The 17,127-nt window shown below is 35.0% G+C and overlaps 1 protein-coding gene across 10 annotated transcripts in view; it reads right to left on the minus strand.

Annotated features, from left to right (window-relative positions):
* Positions 1 to 17,127, minus strand: part of BCAS3 (BCAS3 microtubule associated cell migration factor) — a 565,907-nt gene that overhangs the window by 304,067 nt on the left and 244,713 nt on the right. For all 10 annotated transcript variants that reach the window (XM_082439975.1, XM_082439967.1, XM_082439969.1 and 7 more), the window contains 3 exons: positions 9,870 to 9,994; positions 7,712 to 7,877; positions 5,334 to 5,434 (listed from right to left, as the gene is read on the minus strand). In XM_082439975.1, the coding sequence (XP_082296101.1) occupies positions 5,334 to 5,434; positions 7,712 to 7,877; positions 9,870 to 9,994 (392 nt within the window). The remainder of the gene's footprint in view (positions 1 to 5,333; positions 5,435 to 7,711; positions 7,878 to 9,869; positions 9,995 to 17,127) is intronic.

The following is a 17,127-nucleotide window of genomic DNA, read 5'->3' on the forward strand; positions in this document are numbered from 1 at the left end:
GATAGGGATGTGTTCTGTTTTCATTTTCATTCAGCTAAAAATAATCCTAATTTCCCTTTTGACTTTTCCTGTGAACCATGTATCATGTAGAAGTGTATTGTTTAGTTTCCAGATGTTTGTAGATTTCCCAGAGACTTGTTAATCATTTCTTATTTAATTCCATTGTGGTCAGAGAATATACATACTTTGTATAACTTGAAAGCTTTTAAACTTATTGAGACTTGTTTTATGGCCCAGAAGAAGGTCTCTATTTGTCAATGTTCCCTGTGCACTTGAAAAGAATGTACATTCTACTGTTGTTGGGTGGAGTGTTCTACTTAGTCTTATATTAATGTAGCAAGCGAGGGTTTAAAGTGGGTTTCTCCAGTCTGGTGGTTGCCAAGGGGGAGGAGGTTGGGGTTAGCAGATATAAACTTTTATATATAGAACGGATAAACAACAAGGTCCTACTGTAGAGCACAGAGAACTTATATTCCATATCCTATGATAAACCATAATGGAAAAGAATATTTAAATAAAGAATATATAACTTAATCACTTTGCTGTACAGCAGAAATTAACACAACATTTTAAGTCAACTATACTTCAATAAAAAATTGCTGATCAAAAAAAAGTGGGTTTCTCCTAAGCAGCATATAGCTGCGGTTTATTTTTTGATCCATGACTTGTTTAGATGTTTAGACCATTTATAACTAATGTGAGCATCGACATGCTTAGGGTTACATCAACTTGCTTATTTGTTAACATTTTATTTCCTTTTTGAGCACTTAGATTGTTTTTTTATTTCATTACATACATCTTTAACAACATTCAAATGATGTTGAAGTAACATATACTATAAAAACTTACAATAGTATAGTTCCATTTCCCACACTCCTGGCCTTTATGCTACTGTTGTCACACACACACACACACACACACACACACACACGCACACACACACACACACACGTATGTGTTTTAAAGACCACAATACATTGATACTATTTTTGTGTTAACAGTGAATTATATTTGAAAGAGAGTTAAATAATTAACAAAAAACCCACATATATGCTTTAACCATTTTCAGTGTTCTTCATTCCCTTCCATCTAGAGTCAAAGGCTCTCCCCACCTTTCCTATAATGCCTTTATAAGTAGAGAAAAACAATTATATCCCCAATAAAACATTGGGGGGGGGTTCTATGGATCCCAGTCACCTTTCTATTGTGTATCAAAGCTATATTTCTGTTGAGTGATCCTTTGTTACCATTTAACAAAGAAAACTCAGTAAGCTTAGGGAGGAACTTCTCACATACCCATGGATTATCTTGGGAGTTCAAAGTCTGACCCACCCCCAACAAAGCTAGTTAATGTCAGCAGCTTAAAAAATACTGCTGCTGCCAAATTACCTGAAAGAAAAGGAGGAAACATTATTTTTGCCCTAAATAAAACTTTCCCAAGTAAGCCCTGTTTCTAATTTACAATTTGGGAAGCTCTTAAGCAGACTAAAGAAAAAGCATTGTCTACTCTGGGATCACATTCAAAGCTGGTTGATATTTGTTAGTCTCGTCTAATGTTTATCTTTGTTTTTGGCAAAGAAATACACTGAAATAAAAAGCCTACTTTAGAAAAGGTAACTATAGCATGTGTTTTTTTTTTTTTTTTTGGAAGGAAGAAAATATACCGTTAGCACAAAAATCACTAATCACCACTACTATAATCTTTTTATAAACGATTCTCAAGATTTCTTATGACCCAGGCAAAACTTTTTTTTTATATTAGATTCTTGACTTTTACCTTTACTGAGCTATATAGCAAGATTAGATTACCATCTGCATATCCACTTTGCACACATAAACTAGTCAATCTACCCAAACCATATGACTTTTTTCGCTTATTCTAAACAGCAATTTCTTATGGCTTATCCTCCTAATGACAAAGGAGTGATTTCTACCTCCACAGTGAGCAGCTCTTGTAAGGAGCAGGCTTCTATGAGTCAATTTATGATGCACCCAAATTGCTCAATTTTGTGTCATTCCATTCAATTAATATGGGTAGGAAGTGTGACTACAGTTAATACAAAATTTGGAGTTTTAACTTACTTCACTAAATTTAGGTAAGAAGTCTTTAGTGTTCAGGCAGGTTTCCCTTTCCCTTACCACCAGTCACCCTTTTACCACATATGCAGAACTTTGTTTACAACTAGTGGTGTATTTATTATGATTACAGGGCTGAAAGGGGAGTGGGGATTCCTTGCTAAACATCCTGCTCTCCTACTCTCCTCTCCCTGAGACAAAGTCTCTTTCGCATTTCCATTTACATCATTCTTTGTCCACTATTATTATAATTTCCGGAGTTTGTACAAGTCTGCTTCACTTGATCCACAGATCCAGATACAATCAAAGAAAATACTGACAACATTTGTGAAGTTTGCATTACAGTTTTACTCCAAATGGTTATATTTGAAAATACCTTCAGTAATATATTTATCAACAGTTTGCAGGTTGGGAAGTAAGAAGTGATTTTCAATATGGTTAAATAAAACAAAAAACTTCCTGCCGCCAGGTACTGTATACACATCATCTTTTCAAATGGCTTCAGTAAGGGAAACCGGAGAGAAAGCAAGAAGGTAATAAGAAAGTCTTCTTAATGAGGCTCTAACTTACAGAGAGGGCTCAACAGATGGGTAGGCAAAGGCATTCTCTCTAAACTGGCTCCAGCATTGCTTTTACCAATTATATTTCAGCTCTTACTCCTCTGATGCAGATGTCCATGTTTTGCATATTTAATTGCTTCAGTCATGAAATATACTATCTTGTCGAGGACTCTCGATCAAATAGCCTTTCTTTATGTCGAAAACATGACTTTAAAAATCCAGGCTAAATCTGTGTCTCTACTGTCAATGTAAAGAAGCAATATAATGATTATTACAGAATTACCTGCCTCTTAGGTATTTTTTAACTTATTAAGTTATATCTATGGTAACATTTCACTAGATAAGAGGAAACATAATTATGTCACTTAGATATATGACAGACATATTAAGTCTATCACTTAGATGACAGATCTGGCAACATCGTCAAAATCACATATTCAGAATAGGGATTCCATTGTTAAGTCCCTGAAGTCTAATATTTGAAAATACGCACTTCTGAGATAAGAAACAGAGGTTCAGAATGATGCTGAAATGTATAGATTATTTTACAGTTTTTTTTTTTTTTTTTTTTTTAAATTTGGCCGAGCGGAGGGAGCCCGGGCGCCCGCGATTGGGGACGCCACAACAGCAGCGCCGGCGACTCGGGAAGACTTGCGGCATCCCTATTTTACAGTTTTTAAAGGACTTTAGCATCACTTCACTGACCATAGTAACACCTTCATAAGAGCAAGTATCATTACTGATACTTTATATTTTCCAAGTTACTGAGAGGTGGTCTAGAACTGGAAACTAGGCCTTTTCACCCTTATCCCAATGCTAGTCCATCTGGAATTCAAAAGGTCTCACATTAAATGCATTATATTATGTATTTTATTTAGAAACCATAGAGTCATCAGTGACTACTTTCTTTCAAATTGTCTAATTCTGTTCTAGTCCAACTGCGCAACATCTCACGGGTTTGTCCTGTCTTCTCTGTAAACAGCCTTAACTAAAGCCCTCTCATCTTGCTCCAGGATCACTGTGCCTCCACTCCCCCCCACCCCGAACCTCTTATTACAACACTGCCAGGGTGATCTTTCTAAGATGCAGTTCTGATGGTGTCGTTCCAATGCTTGAAAACAACTGATGGCTTGCTACTGCCTACAGTGGCGGTTCTTCAACCGTGCAAGTAGAGCTGCTAAAATAAAGTCAAATCCATCAGCTTAATTCACTGGAACAAAAAAATTAAGGAATAGAGATAGTTGCTTTTTTTTTTTTTTTTGCCCATATCTTTTTCTCACATATTTGGGACTTGCTACTGTTTGTCTACTGAGCAGACCTATCAAAATAACTAAACAAAGAAAACCAATATTAATTCTGAAAAAGTTACCTACACTTAATCCAACAATTAGTTATTTTCACCTCTATTGAGAAGTAGGGGGAAATGTTCTCGTGAACACTGATATTACATAAATGTCATGTATTTTCCAAGTCATATGATAGAGTTAAATATATGCTTAGATAACCTAGACCCTAACAACTTTTATGTACTCTGCTTCTTGGAACCAGAAAACCACTTACCTATTATCCCTCTGTGAAAGCTTTGGCAACTTAAGTCACTGCCCTCATAATTCAATGTATAACCCTTCACTGATGCACCTGCCTCATTTCCTTTTATCTTTTAACACTTGTCTCCTGAATTAGATACTGAATTCATTGAGGACAGAAGCAACATACTATTCTCATTTAAACCACAAGTTCCTGACACATAGAAGTCACTCAATAAATACATGAAGAAGAAGAATCAGCGAGTTCTATTATACAAGAGAATGAGACTGCCAACTATTTGTTACAATTACAGAGTTTTGTAACTTTAGAGCAAAGTCAATACACTTTCTCTGTTTCCAGTATAACATATAACACATTATAAACATAAAATAAAATTGTTTTACAAATATTTTACTTCATGCTGCATAATACAGCTAGGCAAGAAATTAAGTCTGATTCAACAAAACTCCATTAAAAACATGTCAGTGTTGATTTTTAGAAAGTTTCTTAAAAACATGCAGTACTCAGAGCCATCAAGTAAAATTAAGGATCCAGTGAATTCTACAAAACTGAATTATAATTGTAAAGAATTTTTAATTCTATGACCATAAACTGGATAATAAATATTAAATTATCTTTTCAGGCCTCACCTACAAAGAAGGCTGTTTCTAGTTCAATCTACATTTTTTCTCCTTCAGTAAAAAAAGAATCCAGTCAATCTATACAAATGTTAGGGCTTAGGTATAAAAGTAAACAAACAAAATCCTGATGGAGCTGGAATCACTACTTCATTATTGCAAGTAAAATTCTACAAAGCGAAAAGCCTGCTGATACAATTTTCACAGTGAAAAGTGCGTAACTTTTTTCATGTCAGAAATAAATTCCAATTTCATGAAACTTTATTATATCCTAGTATCCTCATTTTTTTAAAAAAATTTTGAGCCCACCAGATATCTCATGGCCAGGGAATGTGAACAGCTAGAGGCATACTTAATGTGTGCTAAAGCTTATGGTATACATTTGTATTAAATATCTTACTTGCCTCAGTCTGATTACTTACGGCCTCTGGCCTATGGACCAGTGGTAATATGCATGGTTCCATTAAAAGTCGGCATTTTAAAATGAAAGCTCAAAATACTCTATGCAAGGAAAAAAATGAGAACTACTCACGGCCAGCAAGCAGGAACTGATAATACTGTACTGCATCTGCAGCGAGGAGCAGAGGGTGGTTTGCGTTAAATGGTGGTTGCAATTCATTCCATTGAGGAGTTCTAAGGAAACAGCAGAAGAATATTAATATTCAGGCTTAATAGATGGGATGTAAATCACCATCACTGTCACCACTTACAGACATTGATATAAACTCACACTATCTTTGTAATCATTAAAATGAACTTGTTGGAGTGCTGAAACCTGAAACACAAGGCCATCTGCTTAGAAAGAATAAAAAGGTGGCAGTGAGTCATACAAATTACATACAGCCAATATTAGTTTAAAGCAGACGACCCTTCAATACAAGACATACAAAACATTGAACAGAGAGGAAGTGTGGAATTCAAATGTCACAACTAATTTTTACCTAATTTCTGACACTTGTTAGAGCTCTCTATTCTTAGAATATGTATACATTTTAAAATAAAATAAAAGCAGATAAAAATGGCTTAAAAAAACACAGTTAATGGTTGACTTATTAAAGACCTAATTAGCATCTGAATGCCAAAATAAGCCACTTATTTCAATGATGGTGCAGTAATTTTAATTAGATCTGCCCATTCCTAAATAGCTTGATAAATAAGATATTGATCAGATCAATCCAGTGCAGTAAAGTACTAATAAAGAATGGTAGAGCCTCCAAAAATCAATATAAGAATATTTTAAAATGTCATAAGGAGAGAGATCATTTTCATATCCATTTTTGTCTGTTTCCTTCCATACACATCAGGACCAATTTTTTCTGTCTCTCCTATACTATTGTACACTATATTGAATGGATTTTATCCTAGATCTTATTTTTCCGTCTTTATACTAGATTATAAAGGTTCTAATGATTACGTGCTTTTGAGAAGGACTCTGATTGTTAATAAACATTTTTTTTTTAATTTTTTTTTTAATTTTTATTTATTTATTTATTTATTTATGGCTGTGTTGGGTCTTCGTTTCTGTGCGAGGGCTTTCTCTAGTTGCGGCAAGTGGGGGCCACTCTTCATCACGGTGCGTGGGCCTCTCACTGTCGCGGCCTCTCTTGTTGCGGAGCACAGGCTCCAGACGCGCAGGCTCAGCAATTATGGTTCACGGGCTTAGTCGCTCCGCGGCATGTGGGATCTTCCCAGACCAGGGCTCGAACCCGTGTCCCCTGCATTGGCAGGCAGATTCTCAACCACTGCGCCACCAGGGAAGCCCAATAAACATTTTTACAGTGATAAACCATTATATTTTGGGGAATCACTTTAAAGGAAACCTTCCAATCTATTTATATCAGTTTCCATTCCCCATAATGGCTATCTCAATGTACTTTCTATTTGCAGTGAGCATGAGACTGGAAATAGGGGAAGCACTAAAGCTCTTTATGTGGGATAGGAAAAAAAAACAAGTCCTAGAAAAGGTAACTCAAAGATGCGAGGGGAAAGAAGTTCAAAGGGAGGTATTCTCCAAGGCAAACACCAAAGACAGCTGAATACATAGGACCACACAACAATTTGTACATGAATATTCTCAGGAGCATAATTCATGACAACTAAACTGTGGAAATGCCCATCAACTGATTAATGGATAAACAAAATGTGGTATATCCATGCAATGGAATATTATTTGGCCATAAAAGAGGAATGAAGTTCTGCTACATGCTGCAACATGGATGGACCTTAAAAACATTACACTAAGTAAAGGAAATCAGATGCAACAGGTCACATTTTGCATGATTCCATTTACATGAGATGTCCAGAGTAGGCAAATCCAGAGACAGGAGATAAACTGGTGGTTGCCTAGGGCTGAAGGGTTGGAGGAAAATGGGGGGGGGGGGGAGGGGATGACTGCTAATGGGTACGGGATTTCCGTGGAGGGTGATGAAAATTGATTGTGGTGATGGATGCATGACCTAGTGAAAATTCACTTTAAGTGGGTGAATTGTATTATATGTATTACATATAAATTTTATCTCAATTAAAAAAGAAATGAATTATCAAAAAACACAACAGGGATAAATCAAAATAATTTTGCTGGGAGAAAGAAGACAAAAAGACTATGCACTCTGATTCCATTTATATAAAATTCTAGAAATTATAAACTGATCTACAGTGACAGAGAACAGGCCAGTGGTTGCCTGGGGCTCAGTAGGTGAAGTAGGGATAAAGGGGGGGCAGGTGAGAGATTAGAAAGAGGCATAAGAAAACATTTGAGTTGATGGATATATTTATAATGTTAATTATGGGGATGATTTCACAGCTGTATACATACGTCAAACCTTATCAAATTGTACACTTTTAATATTTTGTATCTCAACAAAGCTGTTAAAAAAACCCCAAAAACCAAAAAACAAAAAGAGATACTACCTAACCAGAGTCCAGCTGGCTCGGGGAGATGTCATCATTTCCAGCGGGGTGTCATCGCTGATCTTGGGGGCAGCGCTAAGCGGTCGTGGCTCCATCATGTGCTCCACTAAGGTCCCATAGCAGCTAATAATGTAGAGGGATTCAACTACAACTTGTTTGGACTGATCTACAAAACAGGAAAACAGATCCTGGATATGTGATATTGGCATAAAAGGAGCACAGCCTCATGTTTACAAGTTATTGACCCTTCAGTCCGTTCCTGAGGTTGCTGAGAGAAAATAAGAAGGCAGGAACTTTTTCACGTGGTGCCTGCTCCTTGCCTCAAAATTGTCTCTTATAAGTAGATGCTAACGAATATGAAAAGTTCTATGCTATCAAAATATTTTTAAATTTAAGCAATTTATTTCAAGAATGACATAAATATACTCAAAATTCTAGTATGCTCAAACAATATTATACAGTCTTCTGTATTTGCCTGCAGTGTAGTAATTTGTCCCACATTACGAAAAATGAATGGTATCAGGTGGGACAGGGAAGGACTGACAGAAAAGGAACCCTGTATGGACTAAGAATTAGTTACACTGGATGCACCAACTCAACTGCATGAGAGACCCTTTGCCTAAATCAGCCTAACTTCTCATCTACTCTCTCTCAGGAAACTTCCTCCTTTAAATTTCTGGATTAAAACGAACAGACAAATGAAAAACACACACATGTCCTCCTCCCCCAGATCCTCATCCTTCTTTCCTCTCAACCCTCTTCCTTCTTTCCTCCCATGGCAAATGAAGACCAGTCATACTTTGAGGTCAGGTGCTGAATATGGATCTAATCAAATGACTTTATAAGGAGTACACATGTCCTCACTACCAAACCAGGTTTAATCCTCTATCTTGGGTTTTACAGTAAACCTAGGAGCATATAAAATCCCTCATGAATGCTGGGTGGGTTACCTTATCTCTACGCCAGAGGACTCAATTACAGCTGCTTTGAGAAAATGGCTAATGACCAGTAGTGGGACATAAAGGAGTAGCAAGTTAAAAGGGTAATTAGAACAGAAGCGAGAAGCATTTGAAATCGAGCTTCACAGAGGGTTTTAACTAGTAACAAAAAGTCATTTCGATAGCATCATTAAAGCTGAGGAGGTAACAAAAAAATAAAGATGGGATAAGAAAATGGAAGGCTTGCATACTTTACTGTATCCTCTCCCACTTAGGTAAAGAGCCTGCTGTGCCTGGGATCCTATTTCCAAGGAAAGGGCCACTGAAAGGCGATAACAAGGGAAAGGGCTGATGTCTGACTGCCAGTATTAAGCGTAAAGGAGAGCCATTTTGCCAAGAACAATACAGCTTGTGGAACCTGTCAGAAAAGTGCCTCGCTAACAACTCAGTTTCTGACCTACTTTAATAGTATCACAATAATAAGAGGAAATTTTTAACACTCAAAATTAAACACTTGGTCCACGAATGCAGGCACTCTTTTCTAAACAGAAACAATGAGGAATCACATACTAAAAGAGTAATTATATAAGTTGACTCTGGTGGTCAAAGGAGGGATTTTAAAAAAAACAACAACAACACTATATAAGTTCAAAGGGACAATGGTTACCATAAAAGATGATTCTTATTTCTGAGTGGGAGCCTGTTTTTATCTTTTAATTTATAACATGGCAGAGTTGTTGTAGATTATTTTTTAAGGACAGATTTAGCATTAGAAAACCTGGGTTCAAACTCTGATACCATAACCTACTAACTAGTAATTTTAGCTAAATTATTTAAACTCACTGATCTCAAATTCTTCATCTCTAAAATAGGGAATAACAACGTTTTTCCTCTCCACACTTTACAGACAATAGCATGAAATTAGTTTGAGAAAAATGTAAAAGCTACATATAATGCTATGGAATTGACAGCACTGAGAAATCCTGTATATTGTCACCAGCAAAACAAAATAAAAACACTCAGTGGGCAATTTATTCCATATTTATAGTGAGAGGATAGCCTGTCTTCTTGAGACTTGAGTAGTTGAGGAGAGATGCTAACTGAGTGGGAACATTTTTTTCTATTGTTGGGCTCAAGATTATTCAAAGAGAACTGCTCTGAATTTTCCTCAAGAAACAAAAATTACAAATGGCAAGTTTAACTTCAGTAAAAATACGTACCTTTTTCTCTTTTCAGACCTGCATTATTTGCAAACCACGATCGGGATGTCCCAAACGTCGCAGCCACGCAAAATTCTCCGCCCACTGATTTGCTGGGTGAAATTTGTGGAGGTGGTTTAACTTTGCTTAAAAAATAAAATGATAGTAAAAAAAGAAAAATTACTATGATAAAATCATGGTCCTTGAGAAAATGACATATTTCCCTTAAAATTTGCCCCTAAGTATTCCAACGCTCCCATGTGGACATGCATTTTGCCGTAAGTATAACTTAACTGGCGGTTGTGAGACTGTGATCTGCAGTAAAAGTAAAACTAGTTCAAAGCTCCAGAGTATTATCGGAATAGCAACTTATACCAATAACAATTAGCTTCTTTTTGAAGAATGTGCTGGCAAAATCCATGTCGACCCATTTGAGAAAGAACATTTCCCTGGATATTTCAAAGTGGAACAATAGAACCAGAAAAAACATCTCATAATAATAGAATAGTTTATCAGTTCACTTCAATATATAAAATGTGGGACTGACAATACAGTTGAATGGAGACAGCATGTATGAAAACACGAGATGATACAGAATGGAATCCTGACAATGCTCTCAGACATGCATGTATGGTTAGACAATGTCTGGTGAGTAGACCTAAAGATCTAATGCGATTACAGTCACTGACCTTCCTATTTCTTGTTTATTTTTTCTTTGTGGATTTGTGAAGATGAAAGGTCTGTTTTTATTCTGCTTCTCCTATGTTTGAGGACACATTAAGTAACTTCTGCTACTTCACATAACTACCATAAAAAAGTACTTGCTGTCCTCTTTGTTTTCCCCAAATCAGCTTTCAGCTTCTAATACCATTGACTTCTGATATCAGCCTTTCATTTTCTTGCAAATCCTATATTTCTCTTCTCTCCCAATTTGTCAAAGGCTGCCCCAAAGTTCCTTAGCAATTTTGTCAGGCACCTTAGAGAAATGGTGTATTATGGTCTCTGACTCGTTGACCAGGAAATAGCCCCACTGTACACTGGTCAAGATCACAGCCCAGTCGGGGCACAAGAATAATGTTCCGCCGCTGCTACTCAGTCTCCAATGTCAAATAACATTATTTCTACCTTCGTTTGCTCACTATCCTTTATCTCTTTATCTTTTAATGAAGTACGGTTAGACAGAGAAAGACTGGGTTTTGGAGTCAGGTGGAAACACGAATCTGAATCGCACTGCTGCCACTTTTTTACCTGTGTGAATTTTGATTAGGTTATTTAACCTCTCAGTGCTCAGACAACTAATATATAAAATATATAAAATAGAAAGACAGCAATGCCTACCTCTTAGGGTTATTTGAAGGTTTACAGCATTTTATTTGTTCTCAAAGTGTGGTCCCTGGCCAGTAGCACTGAGAACCTCTTAGACATGCAAATATTCATCAGGCCACACCCCGCTCTGGAGGTGGGGCATGACAATCTGTGTTTTTAATAGCCCTCCAGGAGATTCTGGCACACGTTCAGGTTTAAGAACCACTGTATTAGGTAACGTGTAGAAAGCGCTGTGAATTCCCATATCATAGAACTCAACGCTATCTCCTGTATAGCACACAGCCTTCAACTAATTTTCAAAAAACCAGACTTCACTTTGGTAATCTCATTTTCCAGGTGTTATGACACCTGAAATAGTCTCTCACATATTTTATTTCCTGAGCCTTCTGTTTTGATGTCTTCCTCGTAGGGAAAGCAAAAAGTCTGGATCAGAAGCCACTCTGCTTGGTCTCTGCCTTTGACCAAATTCATGTAATGCACATTGCCATATATGCAAAGGCCTTTTCTTTCCATCATTAACATTTCTTAAACACAACAAGTTATTACCCATAAAAATCACACCCATGCCTAAATCACCAACATTAGTCACAGTCAGACTTCCACTGATAGGGAATAAAATGACAGTTTTTTAATTTTTAAGTTTCTGTAAGAAAATGCATCTGTTTCTGCCAACAATTTCACATCTTCTTGCTGCATTTGCCACACCTGCAATAATAACCTTTGCAAAACCAACAGAAGAGAAGACTCCCCTCCACCTACAACTGAACAAACAAGCACCTTCCCTTGGTTTCTGGGTAACCGGCACCAGAATTGTTCTTTCTGGTTATGATGCTCTCTGTTGTACTACCTTAGAATGTAAATTTTCCTTCAAAGCCTTTATTTCCATCACTGAACTGCTGTAAGTTCCTGTAACTAGCATCTTTTAACTTCCATTGGTCAGTTTTTGGAGGCTGGAAGGCAGAGGAGAGAGGAAAAAAAACATTCCAGAATTTTTGGAAAGGTGTTTCAACTGCGTGACTATGTTTTTACTAGAATCACTATCAAGGAACAATGGTCCTACAAAATGTACAAGTTCAAAGTTCTTTGCAAATTAATGAATGCTATTTTTGTTCTTGCTTTTAAATCATGTGGTAAGCAACAAGATAGAAAACAAGTAGCATGCCACTTCTTAAGAGAGTCTATGGTGCATCTAAGGTATGCATCCTAAATAGATTTTAAAAGTTGCTACTGGGCCACTTAGCTACCTTTGTAATATAATAATCAATTTAGTCTTTAGCCAAGCAAATATATATATTTTGTATGTTTATTAGCTTACAGTCTAATCAGTTAATGTCAAAAGCTAAAGTCTTTTAGACTTCTTTAATGTTATACATAACTCAGCTTCTGAACACATAACTAAAAAGCACCACCACAGTATCAATTTACATAAACTCATTATCTCCTGCACAGAATAAGTATCTTAAGTTAAAAGTATTCTTAAAATTATGAAAAAATGTTCAATTTTATTCTTATACTTCATTATTTCTTCTTGTTCTTCTGATAGGGCCTTCATAAATCACATTAGTAAAAGTTTGTGTTTAATAAGTAATTAAAAGGGTTTTTATCCCTGAAAATAACTTGCTACCTCCTGCATGACACAGTGCTGTGTATTGGGTATTTAGCATATTTGGTGAACATATTCATAACAAGTTATTTCTATCATCAACCTACCTTTGGAATGACTGTGGTATTTAAGCAAAATAGAAATTTAAAATATGTGCGTATATGTACAAGATTTTCAGAAAAATAAAAAGGAGAAATAATCTAAAGAAAAGATTATTATTAATAAAGTATTTTCTATACAAAATACTCAAAGGGAGAAAATTTAACATTGATTCAATTTGCCCTTTATCCTAAAATTTTAAAAGACCAAGACCAGGAATGTTGGGTGGAAGCAGAATTGAACTTTTCCACAATGACCCAGAATACTTCTATTGCAAAATCACCTTTTGTTGGCAGAAAGATAAAACGTTGAAAAATGATACATACGTGAAAGGAACAAAAGAGAAAAGTGCTAGCCTTGCAAATCATGCTCACTTATAGACTGGTGACCCAACCATTTTAGGAAAGCATTCCAGTACTAGCCTTTTTTTCTTTCTTCCTCTCAATATCTCCCTTTATCCTCTGAAAGAGACAATAAATCCTATTACGAGACATTTGCAAGTATAAACGAATACCTCTGGGTGTTTATTAATTTATTAAATTAATAATTGATATAAAAAATAAAAATTTTCAGTGTATATGGGGGTCCAGAAATTCAATTGTGTTGTGGTTATAAATGAGTACAAAACATACTGATAGCGCTGGTGGACTCCTTTCCACTGAGAACCCCTGCTCTCTACCCTCCTGAGCCATAAAGAACCCCGCGTTCAAAAATTAAAAGAAAAATTTGCCTGAACTTGCGAGCAAAACATAAAGAACTATGGAATGAATTCAACCTTCACCACATCAGAAAACATCACATTTACTAAACTTGATACAAGAGACAACATAATCAAAAGTAAAATTAATGTACGATGAAAAAAACAACAACAAATAAGGTGCTGAATTAAAACTCAGTAGTTTTAACATTCTGTCATTTCTTCTGGGAGACCTAACCATCTAACCATAGAATGAGAATCATTTTTAATACCATCAGATCTTCTACGGACATGATGACATCTTTAAAAATATTTACAAAGACTACTGAAGTTACCCATTGGCTTTTTCTGTATTATATAATTCAGTCAGAGAAACATATTGAATTTCTTTGGCCTGTTTTTTTTTTCCTCCACACTCTACTGCAAACAGGAAAAAAAAAAAAGCAAAACTCTAATGATATCGGCTTTAAAATTATAGAAAAATTATGTCTATCTGGATAATTTTACTATGTTCTATAAAATAGGATACAAGTGGTGAATCTGTGGATGGCATGAAAAGCAACAATGAGGTCCAGTGCCTTGTTTAGGACACAAGCATGGAAAAGAGCTAAACTGAGATAGAAGCACCGTTTTCTTTCCTTCTCTAAAACATAAGGGTACAGTCAATATTTCAGTTTAAACCTTAGACACAATATTGATGTAAGAATTACAAGTGGTATTATATCTTTGTGTTAAGGAAGAAAAACTTTTCTTTATGCTCCTCACTGTGATTGGGCTTTCAAAAGGAATTCAGAAGTTTTCTCTCACTCTCAATTGTGTATTCTAAAATAAAAACTAAGAGGGAAAATGAAAGTATTTATTTTAAAAAAAGATATTGATAATATATCTAAAATTATTCTACCACAAATTATTCTTAAAGATATGAGATTTCTGTAAACCTGCCAGATAAGATTCTCCTCTCCATATAAGTCTTTGCTTCTAAAAATGAAATTATATTATTATAATATTTTTTTCAATATTCTCAGAATAACAAGATTAATTTAAATCAGCTATTTATAAACAGATTGAAGACTCGGTGCTAATTAAAACTTTAAACATAATTTGACATGTAAGTTCTAACTCTTCTTTAAAATTAACCTTATACACTACAAAGATATATTCAAATGGACTACCTCTTGTCTACACTGTTGTGCATATATTTTTTCTTTTGCTAAGAAAGTCAAAAATAGCAATAGTTTAAACATGATACTACATGCCGACTAGGAGCTTGATAAAAACTTGTTACTTATTTGTAATGTAGAAAGCAAAATTCATTTTTAAAATTTCACAATGGCTATTTCTCTTAAAATTTCTGCATTAAAAAGTATTTCATGTGTGTGATTCTTACATCATTTTATGCCATTATTTAAATTCATAAATCCTAGAGAATACATAATCTCCAGAATGTAGAAAATGGCTAAAGTGTCAAAGATGGTCTGCATAGTTAACTTTCCAACAAGCTTATTTGGTTGTCAAAGGAAAAGATATTATTATAAACTGACTCATCTGAAACTGCCTGAATTTAAACAATTAAAACAGTTTATCAAAGAATGAAGAATTAGTAGAAACCGTGATCAATCAAAAGCAAAATCTTAGCTAAATATAAATGTTTCAACTGAAAATTAATTTAAAAAAATTTGTATGAAACTTACATAACATTTTAAGAGGAACTATAAAATTTTCATATTCATCCAAAAGACAAATATTATCCTATACTGGAAGTCCTATAAACCTGATGAAATAAGTAACTTTATTTAGCATAATGTTTTATTTCAAAACAGTAAATAAAAACATTCTCAGGTTGAATGCTAAATAGCATGGAAAAATAGTAAAAACTCTTAAAACAAAGAAGCTCTTATAAACAACATGGAAGAAGTTGTCAAATTTATATTCATTTTGCTGCCTTAATTTGAGGTTTCATTAAGATCTTAATGGGAAAAACATGCACCACCAGTAAAGGAACGTATTTTAAAGGAGGCTCTTTTAGGCTAGTATAAGTGACTAAAAACGAGTTTCTTGTGAGCTAACGATGGCATCAAACAAACCACAAAGCAGTCTTCTAAAAGACAAGCAATGATTTAAAAGTCTACTACATTTCATATATCCCTTTCTTTAATCTGGCTCTTTTAATCTTGTTTCAACCTCAAATCATTTCTGGTTGACAAGTACTTTTGCTTAAATTTGAGGAGCACATAAGCTGTTGAAGGCATGGGCTTTTCTTATTTCACATACAATGTTTGTCATTCCGTCTTTACTTCTATGCTAAAACTTCAATCTTTATTAACATACTAAAACTTTTTTCTTTGTACTTAGAATGAGAAATTTATCCCAAGATGGAATTTAATTCTAAATTGAGTCTACAAAGAAATGTTGGCATATGTTGAATCTGACATTTAAAAATCAACTGTTCACTACAAGCTCCTGAGTAAGATCCATGTATCTTATTTGTTTTTGGAAGAAATCTGGTTAACACAAAGAATGAAGGTTGACTTTCAGGGAATTTTTATTCCTGTATACCATGATTTTGTTAACGATAGTTTCACAACCTATATCCTAATTTTGATGCTGCATTTCAAAGAGGAAATTTTTATGACGATTTATCACCCTATTCTAATACGACAATGAAATTTTCAGATGTTCCTGTGGCATATGAACACTGAAATTAGTTTGTGTCAAACTTTTAAGTTTCTTTTTGTCCAAGAGAAAAATGGTTGGAAGGTTTTCTCCTAGTATAATGGGACAGTATGAACAAGTCCCAGGAGCAGTTAGGAGAACTGCACGTACATGTATTCTGACTAAATTTATAAAATTGATATAACTTACATTAACCAAAACTTCTTTTTGGGCTCACTCACTCTTAAAAGCAAAAAAGACAAAAACAAAAAAGAAAAACAAAACCATGATCTAACTTAAAGTAACTACTTTTCAAAAATGGAATTTTCCCCTTAAAGCAGAAAAGAAATCATAGCAATAGCAGCGAACATTTACTGAGCTCTTATTATGTGCCAGGCACTGTTCTAAGCAATTTATATTGTCGGTTCATTTACTCCTCATAATAAACCTATGAGGTAGGTGCTACTGGTAACTCCATTTAATGGAGATAATGGGATTTAAGACCTAGGCAGTCTGATTCTGGAGCCCTGATTCTTTTTTTTTTTTTTTTTAAGATTTTTTTTGATGTGGACCATTTTTAAAGTCTTTATTGAATTCGTTACAATATTCTATTTTATGTTTTGGTTTTTTGGCCACGAGGCATGTGGGATCTTAGCTTCCCGACCAGGGATCGAACCTGCACCCCTTGCACTGGAAAGGTGAAGTCTCAACCACTGGACCACCAGGGAAGTCCCCTGACTCTTAACTATTGTGCTAAAATTATTATACCAGGTTCTAAATATATTCTATTTCATACCTTTACATAAAAGTATTAAACATACTGTTCCTTTTCTATGATCACCATGTCTAAGACTGACAAAAGTTGTATTTTATGCAGTCTTACATAAGAGTTTACTAAATAA

Source organism: Balaenoptera physalus, assembly GCF_965194825.1.
Source record: "Balaenoptera physalus genome assembly, chromosome: 20".
Taxonomy (NCBI): domain Eukaryota; kingdom Metazoa; phylum Chordata; class Mammalia; order Artiodactyla; family Balaenopteridae; genus Balaenoptera; species Balaenoptera physalus.